The sequence below is a fragment of the Pelmatolapia mariae genome, linkage group LG7 (assembly GCF_036321145.2).
Source record: "Pelmatolapia mariae isolate MD_Pm_ZW linkage group LG7, Pm_UMD_F_2, whole genome shotgun sequence".
NCBI lineage: Eukaryota > Metazoa > Chordata > Actinopteri > Cichliformes > Cichlidae > Pelmatolapia > Pelmatolapia mariae.
This window is the reverse complement of record NC_086233.1, coordinates 45582258-45598911: the sequence shown is the minus strand read 5'-3', so window position 1 is coordinate 45598911 and position 16654 is coordinate 45582258. Positions and strand designations below refer to the sequence as shown.

At 40.5% G+C, this 16654-nt stretch overlaps 1 protein-coding gene across 10 annotated transcripts in view; it reads left to right on the top strand.

The window, feature by feature from the left end:
* The first annotated feature begins 7863 nt into the window (after positions 1-7863).
* si:ch211-272n13.3 (ankyrin repeat domain-containing protein 26) overlaps positions 7864-16654 on the top strand; it is a 29460-nt gene continuing 20669 nt past the window's right edge. For 6 of the 10 annotated variants that reach the window (XR_010094377.2, XM_065471322.1, XM_063479257.2 and 3 more), the window contains exons 1-13: positions 7864-7948; positions 8195-9160; positions 9475-9589; positions 9701-9874; positions 10028-10134; positions 10239-10376; positions 10643-10800; positions 10918-10944; positions 11464-11500; positions 11589-11658; positions 11737-11788; positions 12146-14259; positions 14480-14666. Coding sequence is in view for 9 of the 10 variants with exons in the window: in XM_065471322.1 (XP_065327394.1) it covers positions 8961-9160; positions 9475-9589; positions 9701-9874; positions 10028-10134; positions 10239-10376; positions 10643-10800; positions 10918-10944; positions 11464-11500; positions 11589-11658; positions 11737-11788; positions 12146-14259; positions 14480-14666 (3379 nt within the window). In the remaining variant the exon portion in view is untranslated. Of the gene's footprint in view, positions 7949-8194; positions 9161-9474; positions 9590-9700; positions 9875-10027; positions 10135-10238; positions 10377-10642; positions 10801-10917; positions 10945-11463; positions 11501-11588; positions 11659-11736; positions 11789-11865; positions 12066-12145; positions 14260-14479; positions 14667-16654 lie in introns of all 10 variants that reach the window. The other 4 variants (XM_063479259.2, XM_063479261.2, XM_063479260.2 and 1 more) reach the window with 4 other exon arrangements.

Genomic DNA, 16654 nt, shown 5'->3' with positions numbered 1-16654 from the left:
GGAGATCCCAGGAACAACATCAGAGATTTCTGTCCAGAAGAGCGCAGTCTTTGCTAGGAGACTGCACAGGACCCTCAAGCTCTCAGGACCCGAGCTTGAAGGATAAACCGTCTGCAGGGGCGTGCTGGGTGTTTTATATATATATATGTATATATATATATATATATAAATATATATGCCAGTCTTGGTAGCTGGGAATCAGTCCGCCAGGACCTCCACTCCTGGCCGCAGCCCAACTCACATTGCACCCGACCCCTACGGTGTCTCCTGCAGGTGGTAGACCTGCAGGAAGATGGGCCCATGTCCCTTTTTCGGGCTGTGCCTGGCTGGGCCCCATGGACTAAGGCCCGGCCACCAGATGCTCGCCCTCGTGCACCCTCCCCGGGCCTGGCTCCAGGGCGTGGCCCCGGTAACCCTATCCCGGGCAGGGTGAACTGTTCCCTTGATGGTCTTTTCATAGGGGTCTTCTGAATCGCTCTTTGTCTGGTCCCTCACCCAGGACCAATTTCCCATGGGAGACCCTAACCGGGGGCCAAAGCCCCCAAACAACATAGCCCCTAGGATCCCTGGGACACACAAACCCCTCCACCACAATAATCTGAGGCCATGGTCCTCAGCCGGAAAAGGGTGGAGTGCCCACTCTGGGTCAGGGACAAGACTCGGAGCGGGAGGTCTGGGCTTCTCTGCTTGGGCTGCTGCCCCCGCGACCTGGCCCCGGATAAGCGGAAGAAAATGGATGGAATGATGGATATATGTATATATAATCTGACAAATTAAAATCCTCATAGGGTGATTCTGGTGTGCGTCTTGTTTCTTTCAACCACAGGGATAACTGTAGATACCCCGATAAACCCAACGTCTATACGGACATCTCAAAACACCTTCGATGGATCGACGAGGTTCTGGCACATCGTGGGTCACAATCTTTCACGTTCTATTACAGGAAACTTTCCACCTCACACTGCTCTGCTGTGCCACATGGGCAGTGGCGGTCCTAGCCTGTTTGGCGCCCTGGGCAAACACTCCCTCTGGCGCGTATAGAATTTCGAACAAACATCGGTGCAAATTATAAGTCTGTCTCATAATGTCTGGTGTTTTCGTGTTTGTTGGTTTGTTTTTATTTTGTTTTATTTTGCGAGTTGGTTATTAGATGTTGCTCCAGCCAGCCAGTGAATCCCCCGTCGCCCCGCCCTCTCCTTCCTGTGCGCAACGGAGGGCGCCCTTACTCCCAGCAAATGGGCGATAGAAAACCGATCGGTGCCTATGCCATTCCCAATATGCGTTGGCATGACGTCGGGGCAGCATGAGTACGAGCATTTTTTTTTTTTTTTGCCGATGCCCATGCCCCCACCACGATGCCACCCCGGGCAACCGCCCGTGTCACCCGTATCAAAAAACGCTACTGCACATGGGGAAATGTGAACTCATGTAAGTTTTTATAAATATCTTCAGTTTTGACAAAGAATTTTGGTTTCATTTATTTATTTGGGTAATTTTGCTTCCATGTTGGTTATTTGTATGTTGTTGTTTTCGTGACTTTCAGATCCTGTCCATCAGTTGACAACAATGACTCTGACTACAGGGAAGAGGTAAAGCATCTAGCCTTGTGGTCCCATATGGAAAAGAAATAGTAAAAACTTATATGATTTACTCATGAAAGTGGCCACTTTCTCATTACTTTCATATATTGTTTTAGTAAGTATCCAAAACATACAAGTTTCATTATATAATTTTTCAAGGGATCTTATATCTGTTTTCACTCTTGTATGCTTTTCATACAAGTTTCACACAAGACAGATACAAACTTTATAAGATTTATATATATCTTTTCCATATGGGGTGCGCTGACAATAACCCGCTCCTGAATACCAGCAAAACCAAGGAACTCATTGTTGACTTCAGGCGAGAGGAAAGAGACACCCATGTCCCCATCTATATAATTGGCACAGATGTTGAACAGGTTTCCAGATTCAAGTTCTTGGGGACCCGCATCGCTGAGATTCTGTCCTGGTCAACTAACATCTTTTTTTTAATTAACTTTTTTTTTTTTTTTAATTTAATTGACTTGCACAGAAAAAGGAGCAGTTCAGGACACATTTCACTGTGTATTGTACTCGTATGACTATGCATGTGACAAATAAAGAATCTTGAATCTTCCATCTCCAGCCTGGTCAAGAAGGCCCTTCAGCGCCTCTTTTTCCTGAGAACACTGAAAAAGAAACACCTGTCTGCTGATATACTGGGTAACTTCTACCGCTGTGTGATAGAGAGCACCCTGACCAACTGTGTTACAGTCTGGTATGGAATTACTTGGATGAGGTATTGATCAGCTCCTGGTGAGGAAAGCGAAAGTAAAAAGCAGGCCTTGGATTCAGTGTGGTTTTGTTTTGACTGGAAAACACGTGCTTGTTCGTGTGATGTGAACAGGATGCAACTGTTAATTTTGTGTGCTGTTTCTGTGTAAACACTGATAAATAAGTGCAAGTTATTTTCAGCTCATGGCTGCTGTGTTTAAATTAAGACTTAGACTCACTTAAATTAGGAATTTAAATGAGGACAGATACTTCATTAGGTACACCTTTCTAGTTTTGGGTTGGACCCCTTTTTACCTTCAGAACTGCCTTAGTTATTTGTAGCATAGACTCAACAAGTTTCTGGAAAAAATTCCTCTGAGATTTTGGTTCATATTGGTATGACATCATCACACAGTTGCTGCAGATTTGCTAGCTGCACACCCTTGATTTCAATATCCTGTTCCACCACATCCCGGAGGTTCTCTATCAGTGACTGTGGAGACTCTTTAAGCACAGTAAACTCACTGTTATGTTCAAGAATACAATTTGGGATGATCTGAGATTTCTGACATGGTGATTCTCCCTACTGGAAGCTGCCATCGGATGATGGGTAAACTGTGGTTATAAATGGATGGGCATGATCAGCAATGCCAATGTCAGGTATGCTGTGGTGTTTAAATGATGCTTGGTTGGTACTAAGAAGCCCAAAGTGTGCCATGAAAATATACAGTTACAGTGCCAACAACAGCCCAAAGCGTTGTTAAAAGGCAGGATGGATTCAAATTCTGACCCTGTCATATGAATGTTGCAGCAGAAATCAAGATTCACCAGAACAGGCAGTATTTTTACATTCTTCAGTTGTCCAATTCTGGCAAGTCTGTCTAAATTGTAACTCCAATTTCCTGTTATTAGCTGACAGGAATGATAACCAGTGTGGTCTTCTGCTGCTGTAGCCCAGCTGCTTCAAGGTGCTCTTTTGCATACCAAATATGGTCTGGTGGGAAAATCCCAGCAGGTCAGCAGCCTGTCATTTCTAATATGCCTAAATCTTATTTTTTAATTTCGGATTTCCTAATTCTAATTTCACCTATCCTCTGGTTAATACTTAACAGCCTTTGGATAGATTGACGTTAAATTTTGTCCACCAGTCTGTAGAACTGTATGTTTTCATCCTGACAGCAGTGAACAAGAATGAATTCTTCATCAGATATACGTATATGGCAGGGACCTTTCTGCTTTTTGTGATTGAAATGCTGGTGTTATATATATATAAATCAAAAGAGCACCAAACTAAAACTTGTTTATATTAACAGTTCCATTCATTTTAAATTGTCATTCACAATCAGAATGTTGTGGTTGTGGTTTGCTGCCACTGCAGGTATGACCAGCTATTAAATCCAAAGGCCAGTAGACAAAAAGCTCAAGACAGAGTGTATCTCACAGACACCTTTAATGAAGATAGACCAGAAGCAAAACGACATCCGTGGGACTGGTTAAATAGCCTTGAAACAAGCACCTTTCTGTTTGAGAGAAACAGGCAGTGATTAAAGATGAGAAGGTAGGTGTGGAAGTGAAGCTGGTGCACCTGCAGCAAGAAAAGGAAGTTTTCTTTTCAGGTGGGAGACAAAAGACTCAGAGATGTGAGAACTACGTAAGATACGGTGGAGATAAAAAGCATGTCGGTGCATGCGTGTGTTCCATCAGGAATGATACCACCGAAGAGTAAGCATCTAGTTTTCATTCTTTCAAGAGATCCACCTGCCACAGTATGAGACGTGTAATTGGTCCAAGCACAGTGAGGAGCAAAAACCCAAGCGGGGTGTGACGCTAACAAAATACCTATTCTCCTAACTGTCATCTTTATTGCCACAAGGATTTGGAGACTCCAGCTCAGAATTAAATCAAAACATATAATTTGAAGTGACGTGAAGATGTCAGAGCACAACAAAGCTTGTCGTCTTTTATCCACACCTGGAAAATTATTGTGTTTATCAGTCCTTTTCTTTAAAATAGTGGCAGTAAAGATGAGTGAATTGTATTCTGTTGCTTTAAATTTACTCCTCTAAGATAACTATTTAAGCCTAAATGCTGTCAGTAGGGAAGGGACTTCAATCTCCATAAATCTGAAATAGCAGGATGACTTATGGACCTGGGTTTTAGTAGAGTATATCTAAGAATGTGAGGTTGTTTTCTCAGTCATAGCTAATGGGCAAACATTTGATGGTGCTCTCGCAGCAAAGCACTATGATTTACAGACAGATTTTGGCGGGATCTACTGTAACGGAGAACCCACGCCTGTGACGTCTAAAACAACCTGTTATGACATTTACTAAAAGCTAATACTATAAAAAATAATTCAGCAACTTCTAGTTTTTGTTTGAATTTCAGGATAGTTCTAATAGTCTAAGGTCGTTACGTCTATTAAAGACACCATAAAACGCACAACATATAATCAAAATAAGCAGTGAAGAACCTGACAGCATATCAGGCAAACAACTTGTTGGTTTTTTATATGATATATTAATATACATATGATACAAAATATTCTCTTCAGACATTAATATATAACAAATATATTAAATGTATTTACTTTTTTATTACAATAAATTTCCGATACCATTTGATCATGAAAGGTTCATTCTTTAATGGAAAAAAAAACTTAAAATAAGGTTCAGTTATAGATTTTTCCACAGTTTGCAAATTGTGTTGTCTTTAAAAAGGAAGACTAAAGCAAGAATATTATGTCAAACCACAGTATCCATTTATTTTTCTCTGAAAATGATAAATGACTGCCTTGCACTATAACAACATGTGAGTGGAACTTTTTTCTGATTTGAATAGTCATATTTTATCTGAAGTGTAACCTATAGCATTGCTTTGCTGCCTTGACAAAATAAACCACTGTTTTACATCACTGGGGCATAATGATTTCCAAATGCTACATTTCCAGCAGTGGTGTCACGGCATCTTCTGCAGGATGTAATAATTTTGAGAAGCTGTGCTTCAGTGGAGGTGAAAGAACTAATGTAAAGAATTATATGCAAGTGGCCTGTATCGTTTTTTGTATCATAATTGTTATCCAACTGTGATATTATGCAATGCCTGAAAAAAGGCAGTCATCTGTGGTTCTTTCAAGATAGTCTGCTTTAAATAGTGTAAACACATACACTGGTAATTTTATAACTTTATACAGGTGTTCTTGATATAGCACTTACTCACTACAGGATCTAAGCATGTTATTATATCCTAAATCAGTGGTTCTTAACCTGGGTTCGATCGAACCCTAGGGGTTCGGTGAGCCGGTCTCAGGGGTTCGGCAGAGCCTCCACCGCAGAGGTCACAGAGGTCCAGACACACCCGAATTATCGTGTAAAATTGTGATGACACGCCCCCTTCTGGCCATCACTGGCTGCAGACTGTCATGCTACACTGCTTGGCCAATCAGGGCTGCGGGGAATGTAGCGCGCGCAGTAGTCAACAGGTGAATGTAGTGGTAGTGCTTCGTGTGATTTATTTTAACATTTTAATCCATACTAACTATGTCGGGCAAAAGAAGAAAGTGGTCGGACGAATATGTACAGTATGGATTCACATGTATCACGGAACGTGATGGGAGTGAGCGTCCTATCTGCATGATTTGCAACGCCAAGTTGAGCAACTGTAGTCTCGCACCGGCAAAACTAAAGGAACACTTCTTGAAGCTGCATGGAGACGGGGAATACAAGAACACAACGCTTGCTGAGTTCAAGGTGAAGAGAGCCAGATTCGGTGAAAGGCCCACTCTGCCTGCTCTTGGATTTGTAGCCGTTAACAAACCGATCCTCACAGCATCGTACCAAGTTGCTTACCTGATCGCAAAGCAGGGCAAGCCACACACCATTGGTGAAACACTCGTGAAACCAGCTGCGTTAAAGATGGCAAATCTGATTCTCGGAACAGCGGCCGAAGGTAAATTATCCCAAATTCCTCTTTCAAATGACAGCGACAGAATAGAAGACATGAGTAAAGACATCTTGGCTCAAGTAGTCGCTGATCTGATTTCAAGCCCGGCAAAATTCAGCCTTCAGCTCGATGAGAGCACAGACGTTGCTAATCTAAGCCAGCTTACTGTTTTTGTGGACTATGTGAAAGATGACATGATAAAAGAAGATTTTTTATTTTGTAAGCCTCTTACAACAACAACTAAGGCAGCCGATGTGAAGAAGCTTGTGGATGACTTCTTCAGAGACAACAATCTTTCATGGGACATGGTTTCTGCAGTTTGTACCGACGGAGCTCCAGTCATGCTAGGAAGAAACTCTGGCTTTGGTGCGCTAGTAAAAGCCGATGCACCACACATCATTGTGACTCATTGTATTTTGCACAGGCATGCATTGGCAACAAAAAACTTTCCTCCAACAATGGCAGAAGTATTAAAAACTGTGGTGGAATGTGTGAACTATGTGCGAAATAGTGCTCTGAGGCACCGCATTTTCAGCGCATTTCAGCTAAGAAAGCCCTGGATTTTTTTTATACCATTTGTTACAACATATCTTTGCGAGCAATCCTTTTCGACGATGCTGGACATAAAAACGAAGAAAAGGAACAGACTTTTCTGTGAAAATGACATGAGACTGGCACTTGCCAAGGTGAAGCCACGCATATCTGAACTGGTCTCTCAAAGGCAACAGCAGAAGTCACACTGATTTGCAGGTATGTAATTTCTTGTAAGTTCATGCATTGTGTTGGTTTTGTTCTTTGAACAAGGTGATGTTCATGCACGGATCATTTTGTGCACCAGTAAAAAAACATATCTATGTCTTGAATTTGAAAAAAAAAAAATTTCACTAAAGAGGGGTTCGCTGAATGCGCATATGAAACTGGTGGGGTTCGGTGTCTCCAACAAGGTTAAGAACCACTGTCCTAAATCATAACTGAAAATGAAGAGGCAGTAATGACTTGGGATACATTAAGATCGCCTTACATCTCACAGTGAAAGGCATCCTCCACATGTTTAGGGGTAGGATTTTCTTCCTTCTGCTTTTGAAATTGCTTCCATTGTCTCTTTCAGTATGCTGCTTTTATTTTGTGCTCTATATGTACTCCTCTTTTAATTTCACAAAGGAGATCAAATTAGCTATGGCCTTCTACTTCTACTTCTAAAAGGATTTTTAGCTCCGAAACGTCTATCCCTCCTTACAACTCATACTTTTTGGTTTCCCGACTGTTATGGGAGAAAAAAGCAAAATATATAAAAGGACCTGCCATAACAGAGACAACGAGGGGGAGGGGTGTGTGTGATTGATTTTAAAACTGTGTCTGCATTTTAGAAATCAGATTGTTTGGTATATGTATTATATATGCTGATTTGACATGTCGTTTTGTTGAGATTAAACTTTGTGCAGCTGAGGTATTTTTGGAATAACTATATAACTTTAGGATTACAGTCAAATGTCTCCAGCAAGTGGTAAAACTCTGCTATTACACTATGGACTGTAATGACTCTCTTTGCCTTGTAAACCAACCTTGTGCACGAAGTTAAGCGGCCTATTGGCCGATCGTTGCACCCAGCTCATTTTTGATTGGTTACCTGAAAACCCCAACAACCAGCAAGGTTTTGTGAGCTGCTTCGCTTTCGTCTAGGTCTGTGATGGTTTGAGTCTGACAATCAACAGGTTAGTGTTTGACTTCGTGTGCTGTAGTTACACGCATGCTTGCATTAAGTAGGGTGTAATATCTTCTGATACATTAATCGTCTTCTTTGCTCTAGTTAACCAATTATCTACATCAGGTTTGATTTTCAGCGTCTTAGCTAATTAGCATTGTGTTAGCCGAGTTAAGGTTGAACCATAGTTTTTGAGTTGTATGCGTGTACAAGTGGGGTGTTTTTAAGCTGAAAATGGTCTTGATGTTTTTTTCAGACGTATAGCGACAAATCCATGTTGTGCTCAACTCTACCACACATTCATTTTAAATGTGGCGGTTTGCATCAATGCTGAAGTGACGACGTGGGAGGCGCAGTAACGAGCCAGTTGAAGCTACATGCATATATTTTTTACAATAACTTATTTTGAAGTGATAATACATACAGTAATATAGTAGTATTACACAACTGCGCTACAAAAAATAGGTTTAGGCAATTTTAAACAGTAGTAAATTGGAAAACCTCAGCTACGTATCAATTGTACAGTCAGTTACCATGGCAACAGCTCTTAATCTCAAACGCTAGCTAAACGCATGATTAAAAAAAATCCCGGCGACCTCAGCTAACGCTCTCTACTACAGGTTCTCTGCTTTATCGTAATCTCGTAAAAAAGCAGCTTACTCACAATACCTTATCGTTAAAGGAATCCTCTGTGTAAGGTATGACTCAAAGAATGTCGTTAGCATGACAGCTAAGTTCTGCTGTCATCCAACACCGTGATGAAGTACTCGGTGTTGCGTATTACCTTCTGATATATGCACTCGATTATTATAGAGTAAACGTGCGAAAGCCACCTTATTCTGTATATCGGTGGTTGCATTATACCTTATAATAAGCGACGCTGTAGTGCTTAGTACTGTTTCAAGGGCTTCTAATCCGCTTTGAACGTCTTATTTTAGGGATGGGAGAGTCGGCTGTGGTTGACCTCCAGATGAGTGGCAGGTAGCGACAGGTGCTAAAGTAATGTTTTGGTGCCATATACAATGAAGAAGATATTCAGCTTCACTAAGAAGAAAAAACACCCGTCTGACACTCCAGACAGTGCAAGCAGGCTTTCTGTTGGCTATGAACTGAAAGACAAGGACCTCGGGAAGGTTCACAAGGCTGCCTTAGCGGGTGATTTGGCAAAGCTGAAGCAGTTGACTAAGAAGAATGATGTCAACCAACTTGACAAGGAGAACAGGTAAGTGGGGATGAAAGCACTAATAAATATTTTTGCATTTTCTCGACTTTGGCACTCACTTAAATGTTAGCAGAAAGCTGCCAGCTGTACCCATACATGACACTGCCTTTTTTCTTTTCCACTTATGTGTCAAGGTAGGATCTAGTTACCATCTACAATTAGTAGGTGTCAGAAGGAAGTGAGTGAATTGAAAATAAATGTAGTTTGGCTGGAAGAAACAGCCAACCAAGGTTGTAAAACACCTATAATCTTGGTAAGGTCTGTTAGAACAACAGTGCTTGCATATGTAACACTTTTTTTTATTACTGTTGCAGAACCGCACTGCATGTTGCCTGTGCTAGTGGTCATGTCGAGGTGGTACACTTCCTCGTTGAGAGCAAAGCCAAGCTTAACCTATGTGACAATCAAAATAGATCTGCCTTAATGAAGGTAATCTTGGATGATGGCGCTTCAAGTTGGTGACTCTTAATAAATTGTAAAAATTCATTTTTCCTCACGTCTTGTTTTGGCCCGTTAATGTTAATTCTCATCTAATAACAGGCAGTTCAGGGCCAGCATGACAACTGTGTGAGCATACTGCTGGAAAATCATGCTGACCCTAATCTGATGGACATCAATGGCAATACGGCACTACATTTAGCGGCAAACATCCCATCCGTCCCCACTGCTGTCCTGCTGCTGCAACATGGGGCTCAAATCAATTCCCAGAACAAGGTGGCTTTTTTCTTTCTCTCTATTACTTTGCAGTTTCTCTGCTTTAGGGTGAACATCAGGATACTCTTGAGTGCGTATGGAAAGCACTGTCCAGTGGGCAAGAATTTTAACTGTGATTTTAACTGTAATTTTTAACTGTAATCTATATTTTAGGAGTGTTTCACACCTTTGATGGTAGCAGTGCGAGAGAACCATGTTGAGATGGCTCAGTTTCTCCTCAAGGAGACTGCTGATGTGAATTCTGTGGATCAAGATCAAAGGTTAAGCGATGACACCTTTGTGATTCACTTTGGATTATGTTAATGTGTGTTACTCATTATTTGGCATGGTTGAACATATTGCTGCAATTGATTTTTACCTGCAGGTCCCCATTAATGATAGCTGCTGGAAATGGCGAAGTCTGTATGGTAAAGCTGCTCCTGCAGTTTGATGCAGATACCACACTAAAGGATACCAAAGGATGTTCAGCTGATAACTATGCAGGAATAAATGGGCATCACTCGTAAGCACACTTTTTCAAAAGAATATGTCTTTGTGCTTGTTTATGGATATTTCTTCTGTAATTTATACATTTATGTCGGATTTTAATACAGAAATGAAATAAACTAAATAGCTAAAGCCCACAAATGGGTTGTAATAATTTATTTTTGATGTTATTTTATTTTATTTTAATAATTTATTAATGTTTCTCCTTACCTCTTAGTTTGCTAAAGTTTCTCAGCAGTCATGACGCTATGACATTTTAGGTCTCTCCTCTCTTTTTGTCAGTTGTTCCCACCTGATCATAGAGCATGATACCCAGCATACGGACAGGGCCTCCCTATCACATCAAGATCTGAGCAAGAAGAAGAAAAAAATGCTGAGCGCTCCTTCCCAAGATCTTGAAGCAGGCTTCTCTTTGGGAGGACCAGCCACTGACAGAGATGGTATGCAATTTATTTTATCACATCAAAGCGACTGAAAATCATTATTATCATGTCTATTAATAATTGACTTTGGTCATTTTACTTATTCCTCATGCATTACCTCTTGACTGGATCTAGAGCATGGAGCAGATGAAGCAGGGAGAGGTATTGCTTTCCTTAGCTAGACTTTGTTAGCAAAATCTGTCTGTTTTTTGTCCCCTTTTTAAAACCATTAACAGCCACGGGGATGAATATTAAACATAGGGAAATTTGTTTTGGAAATGCAATTTTTCCTGCTGCCTCTTAGGCTCAAGAAAAAAATAATATAGCAATACAGTGACAGCAAATATTTTAATAAATACAGGGACACTAACACTAACTAGGTTAGCCCGTAAATTTCACTTTCTCACATCGCAGTTTCATGACTTTTCATGTTAGCTAGTATCAGTGAAGAACAAAAACTCACTGGGGCAAGTCAGAGGGATAACTGAATGATAATACATCTGCTGACACTGTTATGTGGTGAAATGTGGTGAATAAATATATATATAATTTGTGTGTATGTGCCAACATTTAAATCTTCTAAAGATTTCACCATTCAAAAGTTGTCCTATTGAAATATTACTTCAATGATTTGTTTCAGATCAGGCTGAGCTGAAAATATGTTTTCCTGCTTTCTTGCAGATTTTGAAGATAATTCTCAGTCAGAGTCACTAAGTCGGTGAGCTAATTTCTTAATGCTGTCTACAGTTTATACTTACAGCCGACTTCCTTGCTATGACCATTTTCTTCCTCCTCCTCTTCTTTAGCGTTTCAAAAAGGGCTGCAGATGATTGGCCATCATCAGATGATGATGATGAATCTGTTTTAATTGAAAAGGTTGGAACTACTCATTCTTCTTTTATATTGTATTGTTGTAATTTTGCCCTGACTTTCATTTAATTTTCTGACTTGCAGAAACCTCTGAAAGTTGACCTCAGCAAAATGATTGCATCTAAAAAGGGAGAAGGTACCAAGAATCTTTCAGCCTTTTTTAATCCATAGTTTGCAGTTTTAGGTAGTAACCTTCTATCCCTCCTTGTCCAGTAGCTTCGGCACGAGCTGACACATCGTTGAGTGGCTCAGACTCTGAGCCAGAAAGTGAAAATAGAGTTCAGAGAATCCCATCCCTCCCAAAGGCTTTGTCATCCAGCAAAAGTCTTCAGCATCCAGTAGATCCCACTCCCATTACCTTCCTTACCAGTGCATCCCAGATGACTTCCACTCCGCTTCCACACTACAGAAAGGTGAAAAATCTCTGTTGAACCTTTGTTACATGCTTATGTCTGACAGCATTTTGTCTTTTTCCCCAAAATCTTAAAACAAGCTGGCTGTGCAGCTGAACAGGGGAAAAGAAAACACTCTGAACAACCTCTGGGTACTAAATCAAGACCATCGTCTCAAGAAAGAAGTTCAGATGCAGATGACTCTGAAGAGGAGGATGGCGAAGAAGAGGGAGAGGAAGACGATGAAGATGAAGAAGAGGAGTCTAATGAAGAGGAAGAAGATGATGAAGAAAGTGATGAAGGGGAAGAGGAGGAGGAGGACGAGGAAGAAGAAGAAATAGAAGAAGAAGGCTCTGAAGAGGAGGATCAGGAGGATGATAGCAAATGCGTGGCTAGCACTACAGAATTTAAAGCCCCTCAGATCACACATGATGCTGGCATCACTTCAAAGAGTGAAACATTTCTTGGAGTTGTACGTGAGAGTGTAGATACCTCAGAGAAAAATACCAAAACAAAGACTTTAAGCACCAACCTCATGCACCCCGCTGGGACATCGAGCTTTGTTACTCCAGCCACATTACATATAGTGGAGGATTGCGTTGTGTCAGCCATAAGGGTAGAATCTAAGTTTTCAGATGAAGATGACAGCCTGGGAAAGAAATATTTGAGTTCATCGGATCATAACGTAATTTCAGGCCAGGATTCAACACGACATTGTCCAGAGACTCATTCACCAGGCGAGGATATGAAGGAATGTGAGAGAGACACAGAAAAGGATGTTGAAGACTCATGGGGCAATAAACAAAATCGTAGTGATATGGAGTGGAATGACAGCGATAATGAGGAGGATAAACATTTGCTTGCTAATCAAACAAATGTATTACCTGAAGTTGGCATAAAAAACACAGACAGTACTTCTGATGGTAAAGATGATTGTGGATCGCACAACAAGGTTTCCACAGAAGTGAAACTCAGGTCCTCATGGGGATCTTCATTAGAGGACAGTGATATTGACATACCTGAGGTAAGCAATGAGGTTTTTGATCAGAAAAGCACTGTTCAAGCACCAGAAGCATCATTATTGCATTTAAAAAACACACTGCCTCAGTCAAATGAAGAACATCCAGATAGCCCATGGGATTCTTCATCACCAGTTGCATCTCCAAAATGTGTTACACTTAAGGAGGTTATAGACAACCACAAGTCACTGTCTGGTCTAGGTCCAAAAACCTCTTCTCAGTCCAGAAACCAAGCAGCTGTAGATGAATCAGAGTGGGATTCCTCTGAAAATAAAGACCAAAATGATATTGGCACTAACTCTAATTGTGAAGTGGTGTCCCCAGTTTCCAAAGCAAATGAGACTGGAGAGATGCAATTAGAGTCTAAGGAAGAAGAGGAAAGAGAAAGTATTGAGAAAGAGTCAGATGACCCCTCACCAGTACTTTCATCGGCGCTGGATGATGAAAACCAACTTCTGGGGAATGATGAAGTTGAAGAAGATGAAAGCTGTTGGGATGATGAAGATGAAAGCAATGGCTCAGAAAAGCAAGAGAAAATTGCGATGAATGACAGTGATGTTTTACACAGTGAGGATATCCTGAAGATACCCGACCCAACCAAGCTGTTGTCTCCAAAATTGAAGTCCACAGCTACAGTACACAAGAAGGTGGCAGAAGACGCTAAAAGGGATAATCAGCATGATGAAGATGGTGAATTGGTTCCTCAGTCAGAAAATGATATGCTTGCAGAAAATGTTGAACTGGAAGAAGAAAAGCTGGAGGTTGTTAAGAAATACAGTGTCCGCAAAGATGATGAGACGAGTGAAGACTCCGACAGCAAGATCCAGAAGCTGCAGTACGATTTTGTCAATGCTACAGTTAAAATGTCCACAGTAGGAGACGATTCTGATAAAACTGTTGATGGAGGCCTTTGTGAAGGTATCGATGCAGATGATGAGCATGAAGCTAGATTAACTGCATACGTTCCATTTGAAAACCAAACTAGAGTGTTGTCAGAGAAGATTAATGAAAAACCAATAAAGGAAAAGTCATTTTCATGCCCACCCATCAAACATCAAACCACAGCTTGTCTGCACAGTGATTCAGATGTGAACACATTTTCAGATGAAGCACTACCTCAGACTGACATTGATGATGTTGATGTAGACTCACCTGATGAGGCAGAAAACAAATACATGAGATGCTCTGGCATTCAGGTAAAACGGGAATATTTTTACTTGTGTTTGTCTCATTTAGTTTGGCTATTAATAGTCTGTCCTCTATAGCTAGGCCAAGACCTTTAAGACGGTTATATTCGCGTCCTTGTTCCTAGCTTAGCTTGTATGTATATTAAAGGTGACCCGTGGATGCATACTTATAGAAAAATGGGATTTACCATGCACAGTTTTGAATATTTCAATTTTTTCCCGCACACAGAAGGAAGATTCCACTGAGGATGAAGATGAGGAAGAGGATGAGGATGATAATGACAAAGAGGGGGAACAAGATGAGGAGGAAGAAGGAGACGAATCAGCTGAGAATGATCAGCTTGAAGAAAGTGGAGAGTCTTGTGATGCCAATTCGCCTGCTCCCGATGCCGAAGTTTCTAAAGAGAAGAAGAGGGGTAAGGAGGAGTTTCTTTCTACAGAAGCAGCAAATGCTCATATGTCAGTAAAATGGTGGTCCACAGGAGTTAACAATACTAAAAACCATTGTGCAGAAGTGCTTATTGTAAGTGACTGTTGGATCAATCGGAGGGTAGCTCTGTAATTGCTATTAGTGTCTAATGTGAGTGCAGCTGTACTATGCCTAGAACTCTGCTATGGCAATAAAACACCAGTCTACCAAAGTTCAAAGACCTTATAGAAGCAAGTCTGTAGTATAATCAGTCAGATCTGATAAAACTCCTCAAAACTGACACAATCTTTATTGTTGCAGGATTCTCCCATAGATTTCAGTTCAGGATTCTTTTAGTGCCGGTCTCTCTCATGCCTCGGAAACTACTAGTGACTTCAAAGGCCATAGCATATGACTCACAAAATTTTCATACTTATTAGTGACCCCATGTGAGGGGACACATTATAAATGCTTCATCATAGGTTGGAGGTCATCATTTATAAACTTCGCTCTCTCTTTTTTAAAAGCTTTTCAAAGCATCATTTTCTAGTGACCCATAGATATGGAGGGACCCCACGACGTAACAGTTCTACCATATCTCCTCACTAAATATATAAAGGCTAATTTACGCTATAGAGCCCTGCTCTTAAAAACTGACAGATATATAACACTGCCTGTGAAGCTGAATTAATGAAATAAGTGCTTAAAGTTAAAGTTTTTAAAACATGTTTAGCGCCATCTTGTATCACTACACAATGTTACATCACTGGGTTGTTTGGTTGGTTGTGGTCAATAGACATATTAGTTTGTGTTAGCGAACTAGTAACAGAACCAGTAACCCAGGGGAGTATAAGGAGACTAAAACTGAAAATCGGTTTAATGGGATCACCTTTGTGCTGTCCCTGGCTGCAACAATGAGTTTTATGTTAAAATCAAGGATACTGTTCAGTTTCACTGTCTGCCTTTTTAAGCAGGAGGTGGTTCCTTGTTGCTTGGCTAGCTGCATTGAAACGGGATGATCCACCTATTAACCTAATGATGCTTTGTATCAAGCAATAAAAATCCTTGATGTTTTCACCATAAAATCCCGTACTAAATAAAAATGAGAGACTTAATCCATGACCTCCACATGTCTTTGCTTTAAAGCACCTTATTAACAACTATCTGGACATTACAAAGTTTGCTTAATGAAAATGTCACCTCTCACAAAATACCTAATAAATAGAAAAAAATAGACAGTGTTTATATTGGCAACCTATTTTAAATGCTTCAATTAAAACTTTTTCATTTATTTAAAAATGCTTTGCATTTTAGCTGTAATCTGGTACAATTGAATGTTGCAGTCCAGTAATGTAGCACTGTCCACCAGCTATAACTCAAAAGTGAGATGCAGAGCTGCAAAGCTGTCACTCTTGCCAGACATGGTGTGTAAGAGTCAGGCACCCCAGGGGGTTTGCCACTTTGAGCACAAAGAGGATGTAACATAGGCCACCAGGTGAGCACTAATCACTGTTATCCTAGTTCACAAGCAGGCCTTCTATAATTACTGGACATTAGTAGACGGATGTAAGCTAAACAGGGAAAACAGTTTTAAGTCATGACCTTTACTTGATTCTTTGTTTCTTTTTTAGACACTATTTTGGTATCTTTTTCAGTCTAAAGTATATATGGTTAATGGGAACAGTAATAGGATTAGTAGGATTCAGTAGATGCAGTAGCTAACTTGTCAGTAATTTGTCACGATTATTAATTGATTTTATTAACAGAAACACTTTTTATTGCACTTTCATGTAAATGTAACTCTGCTTTCACATCCTTGTGCTAAATTCCTGCATGTACAAATCTTTGCATCACAATTCACTGTTTGTCTTAGAAGAAAATCACAATTTAAAAAACAAAACTTAAAACAGTTAATTCAAACAGTTAAATCAACAATCAAGTTAAATCAACAGGGTTTCACTTTTACATTATGCTACATTCCTTTTAGTTACAACT